This window comes from Cornus florida, unplaced genomic scaffold (genome assembly GCF_030987335.1).
Source record: "Cornus florida cultivar Cherokee Brave unplaced genomic scaffold, ASM3098733v1 CherokeeBrave_3.0.0_Hap2_Chr03, whole genome shotgun sequence".
NCBI lineage: Eukaryota > Viridiplantae > Streptophyta > Magnoliopsida > Cornales > Cornaceae > Cornus > Cornus florida.
In genome coordinates, this window is record NW_026775573.1 from 52,413,993 (window position 1) to 52,420,592 (window position 6,600).

Here is a 6,600-nt window from a genome sequence, read left to right on the forward strand (position 1 = left end):
TACTGTAACATGACATACTGCATACATATTGAGAAGTTGAAAGAGAAGAAATGATACAAAAACAGCTAACAGAAGTTAGTTAATTGCAAATTCAAACACACTCTTTTATCCAAAGAGTATCTTTGGAAATTCAAAATCAAAATTCATATATAAAATTTGGTGATCTTGTTCTCGTTTACAACCTGTGGGAAAGGTCAGAAATCAGAATATTCCATACCATCAGTTCATACCATATCCCACAATCTCCTGAAACTTAACAATAAAAGTCGTACTATTTTTAAATTAATAAGGCCAAAAATTTGGTTATGCAATGCCATTTAAACAAATAAAAGATAGTTTCATTCAGTTCGAAACCAGGAATAAAAATAAACTCTACCACACAAAAAAAGGACAATAACATGGCAAGAACATTAACCATCTGTTGGGGATGGTCATCACTTGAAGCACTTGGCGTCCAAAAGAGCCTCTCCCTCAAAAGGCTCTTGATCTTCAATCATCTGACTGACACGTTCTTTCTGGGCTTCATCTGAGATGTCAACCTTCACCCAATCATAGAGCTCCATGTCATAACACTCGTCAAGCACAAACTTAGGAATTTCTTGGCCACGGAATAGCCACAACCCCTTCACCTTGTATGGCGGCTCTGACCCAATCACTAGCATCTTCCCAAAGGCATACTTGCGGGCCAGATCCATCCGCTGAAGAAACCCACCGATCTTATTCATAGTGACAAAGGAGACTGTATTCTCTTCATTGTACTTGTAATCACAGAACCAAAGAGAGTAACCCTCGGGATCGTACATGTCCCAGAAACCTGCAAAAAAGACCAGAAGACAGGACAAGGATATATAAGAGTGCTCATGCCACTGCGATGTTAACATTAGGAGCAGTAGATAAGGGTCTTAAAAGCATGTTTGCCAAGGACAATAGTATGTTCAAAGTTGGTTGACAACAAAAGCCTTGGCCACAACCACTAAATTAAGTTTCAATTTTAAGTTTAATTTTTTTTTTTTTTTTACAATATGATATCATTAAAGATTCTCAAAAAGGAAAGTGAACCCAAAAGAATACAAAGGACGCCCAATTACTCAATTATTTTGAAAAGTAAAAGAATAAGAGGATATACCTTTGATTGCAACCTCGCGGAAGTTGGTTTTGGTGTTTGAGTATAGCCTTTTCCACTCATCCAGTATCATTTTACTTGGGGGCAGCAGATCGAGAGGATTCCTAGGTTTGGGCTTTGGTGCCTCTTCCTCTTCATCAGCAGCTTCAGCTTTGGGCTTTGCAGGCTCCTTATGGACTTCTTTCTTGGCTTCCTTAGGCTTTGATTTAGCAGCTTCTTTTGATTGGGCTGGTTTTTTTGCTGCCTGAACAGGTGGAACCTTTTCAGCTTGTTTTACCACGCCCAATATCTTGCTGAAATTTGGTTGATTAACCATAGTCCAGAAATATCTCTCAACGTGAGGAAACTCTGAGGTGAAGCTCTTAGTCATGATCCCAGTGAATCCCCCATACAAGTTACATGTCATAATAATGTCAGCCAGGGTCACAGCATGCCCAACCAAGAAGGTGTTGGAAGCAAGATGAGCGTTCAAAGCCTCAAGAGCTCTCTTCAGGAAAGAAATAGCAGCTTCCTCGGCCTTCATTAACAAAAATACAAAAAAGTTGAGTACGATTAAAGGGCACTAAGTTGAATGCAAATAGACAGCAAATTTGTGGAGTAATAATGAAAATTAAAGGAAAGTGATACTCGCACCACCTAAAAGTACTCTACTCTCACTCCACTAGTTTTTTTTTCCTAACGGAAATGACATGTTTGTCCCTCAAAAGCACTGTCACACTTCACTGGCACTCCATAGGCTCACTCAATTTTAATTTTTGAGACGCAATTGTGCCATTTCCTTTAAGGAAAAATACCAGCAAAGTGTGAGTGCTCAAGGGAGATTATAGCATTGCACAAATTAAAACTTTCTGTTCAGTTGAATAATGCCTTTTTTGTACAAAATAATAAAATATGAAAATAATATTGTAAACTATTTTGAAAACTTTATGTCGGATAAACGAATCCCATGGATAACAAGTTTTTCTTACTTCACAACTTCAACCACCAATATTTTACAAAATGGACAGAAAAACTGACAATGGACATTTCATACCCTTCTATACAGTATAACAACAAAATACTTTCTTCACATTCCATATATCTCAATTATTTTCACTCTTCAAAATCCACTTCCTAACCAAGTGTATAAGATGTGATCCTATACAAATAATAGAAAATGCTCAGTCAGAATGCAATGAAATAATGACCTTATTTCAAATTCTATAGAAGGACAGTGCAGAACTATTTCTAATGCTATATGAAACGCATTATCACATTGAAACAATTCATTTTTATGCAATGTGCAAACATCACAGAATGCATGAAGGAATGAAATAATAATATCGAGAAAACATGACAACAAAATAACGAACTAACCGGAGGAAGGTATACAATAAATCCCAATCTGGGATAAAGCCATCTGGAGATATTAGCATCAATCTCCAATGATGCAAAGTCGATCCACTGCTCAATGTGTCCCTGGAATAACAAGAACACAATTGAAAATAGAAGCACAAGTGGCAAACATAATAAATTGCTATTCCTCTGATGAAATGGGTGGCAAACCCCAGAAAAATGAAACAACTAAAAATGATTCAAGAATAATACTCTTACATATTCTATAAGTGAAGAACCATAAAGAGGATTGTCAGGCTTCAAGCGAGTAACTGCAGAAATTAATACAACAGCATTAGCATCACTAACACTGCTAAGAGGAAAAGAAGGAAGCCGGGAAATGTCTCACCATAACGTGCTATCGCATTGCTCTCAAAAACGGGACCATCGGGAGTTTCCAATACAGGAACCTACACTTCAAAAACAAATTTATTTTTAAACAAGCTATATAAAATATAACATTTGACTGCTCAAAATAATTTATCTCGATGTAACATTGTACCTTCCCAATAGGATTCATCTTAAGGAACTCGGGAGTTTTATTAGAGACACCCATTTGAAAATTCTGGACCAGGTCAACTTGGACACCTGAGTACTCTGCGGCAATAAGTGCCTTGAAAGCATTTCTGTTTGTGTCCCATGAATACAAGACCTACAAAAACCATCAAGCACAGATGCATCATTAAATGAAGATCTCCATCCAAATGATAAATCGTCTAACTATGCAGCCATGCCAGCCTGCCCGCTCAACATAAAATCTTTTGCTCAAAATGAAACCAAAACACAATTAATGTTCCAGTAAAAATACTATACTTTCAAAATTGATGAAATGTAAAAACTTTGTCTAAACATTGATTCATCTATCACCAATCCTACAGAAACATCACATAATAAAGTTCCTATTTGACATAGAGCATTCAAGTACTTCATTTGTTTTGAAGCAATAATATAAAACAAGAGTTTTATGTACCATTACATTTAAAAAAAAATATTAAAAAACCTTGAATATTGAATATACTCTCTAAGTGCATGTCCAATCAAAAATGTCAAACATAAAATAGACATTTTGAGTGTTCGGTTTTCAAAACAGGTACTTGACTTCACAACATTTTAAACAGTCCACATAACATAGACACCAAACAGCACACCCTAATTAATAACAGAAAATTTTTAGTAAGCACCAAATAATAATTAATAATTTAATATACAAAGTAATAAGATCATCATCATCCTTGCCTTAACTCTCACACGAATGGGGTCAGCGACATGAACTCTCTCTCCCCAATCTTTTCTATTGCATGTACTTATCACCAAAAAAAAAAAAAAATTCTTTTCTATTACATGTCATTTAACCTACAATGTTTAACTTTTTAAAGTAATTTTTAATAACCAAATCCCATATTATTTTTAGTCGTCCCCTCCATCTCTTACCTCCTATTACAACTAGTCGTCTCGTTTGAACAGCGCATCTAAAGTAATAAGATATGGTGTATAAAACACAACACTAGTAGTCTAGTAGTTAGCAATTTAGTAAATAACTAAGTAGGGTATATACTAAATTATTAATACTGTAATACTGATCATTAATTACTAATTAGTAATGCATAGGACTTATCCAGCATAATTCCACATATGTAAGGCGCTAGTAGGGAAAGAGTGGAGATAAACCTAACTTCTAATACAATTTTGCAAAAAAGTAGTTGCTCTCTAAACTCAAACTCACGTTCTCATGCTTGTTAGTCAAAAAAAAAAACCATTGTACCAAACAATAATCCTTATTACTTACTTAACGGGAAAAAGAACTTGCTACTTATTAATCAATAGATATAATTATATATATTTATCACAGTACCAAACAATAAAGCGGTAGGACCAGAAAACATACCTATTGAGTCATAGAGAACTTTAGGAAAAATAGAACTTGAATGGTTAACAAAGTTATAAAAGAAGAAAGAAGCCAAGTGAATAGAGAAAAGTATTGTAGTACCAACGTATAAAAACAAAGGTGATATACAAAATTGTGAAAATTATATAAGAACAATATTAATGAGTCATATGATGAAATTATGGAAAAGGTTAATTGAACAAAGACTAAGGAAAGAAGTCTCAATATCTAATAATCAATTTGGATTTATGCCAAGTAGATCAACTATAGAGGCTACAATCTTGCAATTAATAGAAGAGTGTTAGAGTAAACAAAAAGATCTACACATGGTTTTCATTGACCTAGAGAAGGCACGTGATAACCAAGGGACATAATTTAGTGGGCTCTACAAAGAAAACAAATCATCAACATACAGTGGGCTCACAAGATTGAGATGCAGGAAGGGCAACTCCTTTGTCCTTGTCGTTGAGAATGTGGAGGGAGCAGAATAGGAGATTTATTGAAAGGGAGGAAACTCCCCTTCCATCTTTGAAAATTGCATCTTGGGCTCTCTACTTTTTAAATCAAAGAGCGGAATTGTAAATCATTGGGGAGATATTTGATTCTGTAAATAGTTTGAAAGTATAGAGCATCTGGTTAATTGTTAGGTATAGGGCCATCTAGGCGCACTTCCTTTTCGAGAGCATTTAATGAACTATAACAAATATATATAAAAAAATAAAATAAAAAAAGTTAACTTTCACGATTGGTTTATAAAAACCAAATAGTATAAACATGCTTCACCAAATAACTTCTATACATTTTTAAGCTCAAGTACATTTGGGATTATTAATAAAACCAAGATAAAGAAGTAGTAAGATCTTATTGATAACAACATAAAATTCAATGTAAAGTTCATTACACATAGCTCTCAACTCACCCAAGTTTTTTTCCAACCACCTAGGGTCGACTACAAAGTTCATTACACAGACAACAAAAAAATCCAAAGCCTTTTTCCAACTACTTGGGGCTACATGAACCTTACGTTTCCATTCCTCTCTATCTAAGGTCATGGTATCGATCAAACCACATGTTATCGTATCCTTCCTTACTAACTCTACCCACGTTAACTTTGGTCTTTCTCTCCCCATGTCTTACTTGCACCTTTATAACAAAAGAGACACGCAAATCTCACATTACCTAATCAAATTTGAATAATAAAAGAAAAATAAGAAAGATGGGACACCACAAAAATTACAATCCTGGAACTGGTCTAATATCTCACCTATTGTCCTTCTAAGTAACAAAATGAAAATCTTAGAAAAATTAGAGAAAATATAAAATTAATAACATGTTCGGAATGGATTAACCGTCATCATATTCCAATTTTTGTTTCTTTTTTCTAATATTTCCCAAGTATGAAACAAAACAAAAGCAAATTACATCATAAAAACAAAGAAAAAAAAAAAAAAGAAAAAGAAAAGAACTACCTAAATTACAATACACGGACTCAAAAGATTCATATTGCTATGTAATTTCCCAAAACCAACACAGAACACACAAATCTGTTTGGATGCCCCTTCTCTTCGAATGAGGCCACAGGACAATGGCAACCGTCTTTAAAAGAGGATGACAAATTATCAATTTTTTTCCTTTGCACCAAAATCATAAAGAATCACATACAAATAAATTCACAAAAATCCTCTATTTTTTTCATGGGTCAGATCAGGATGATGAATTTCACACTAAAATGCCGTATCAAAAACAGAAGACGCCATTTAACTTTGAGGAATGTCCAAACAGACCCAAATTCAATCTGTTTTATTAGATAATCTGGTTTATATTAGTAGACGCACAAACAGATACAGTACAACATATTTTTAAAAACCAAAGATGTAACTATCACAAACTCACCAGAGCCATTTCTTAACAGAGAGAACGTTCGCTATTGAATGTCAGATCTGTACACAAAACCACAAACACAAACAGATGAAAAACAAATCGATACGATCGAGGGACGTTGCACAAGAAACAATGAAAAATGTATCTTAGATATATATGTATATACAGTCAATAGAGGGAACCTAAGAGTACGAGCGTTCTTCTCAGAGGACTGAGGTGGCGAGAGAGAGAGAGACAGACGGACAGAGATGAAGTTAGGGTTTTTGTAGAGAACGAGAGGTTAAAAGGAGGAGTGGACTCCTTCTTAATCTCGGGTTAGGAATGACAACTAAGGTGA

General features: G+C 34.6%; 1 protein-coding gene across 2 annotated transcripts; it reads right to left on the reverse strand.

The window, feature by feature from the left end:
* Positions 1–253: 253 nt before the first annotated feature.
* On the reverse strand, positions 254–6,600 carry LOC132300526 (elongation factor 1-gamma 2-like). 2 transcript variants are annotated; one of them, XM_059797640.1, is made up of 8 exons: positions 6,446–6,600; positions 6,276–6,322; positions 3,000–3,149; positions 2,847–2,907; positions 2,717–2,769; positions 2,480–2,581; positions 1,127–1,640; positions 254–814 (listed from the first exon to the last, which is right to left on the reverse strand). In XM_059797640.1, the coding sequence occupies exons 2-8, from the start codon at positions 6,282–6,284 to the stop codon at positions 435–437; spliced, it is 1,269 nt and encodes a 422-aa protein (XP_059653623.1). In that variant the 5' UTR covers positions 6,285–6,322; positions 6,446–6,600; the 3' UTR covers positions 254–434. The 2 variants fall into 2 exon arrangements, with proteins under 2 accessions (XP_059653623.1, XP_059653624.1); XM_059797641.1 differs by having other exon boundaries at positions 6,430–6,549.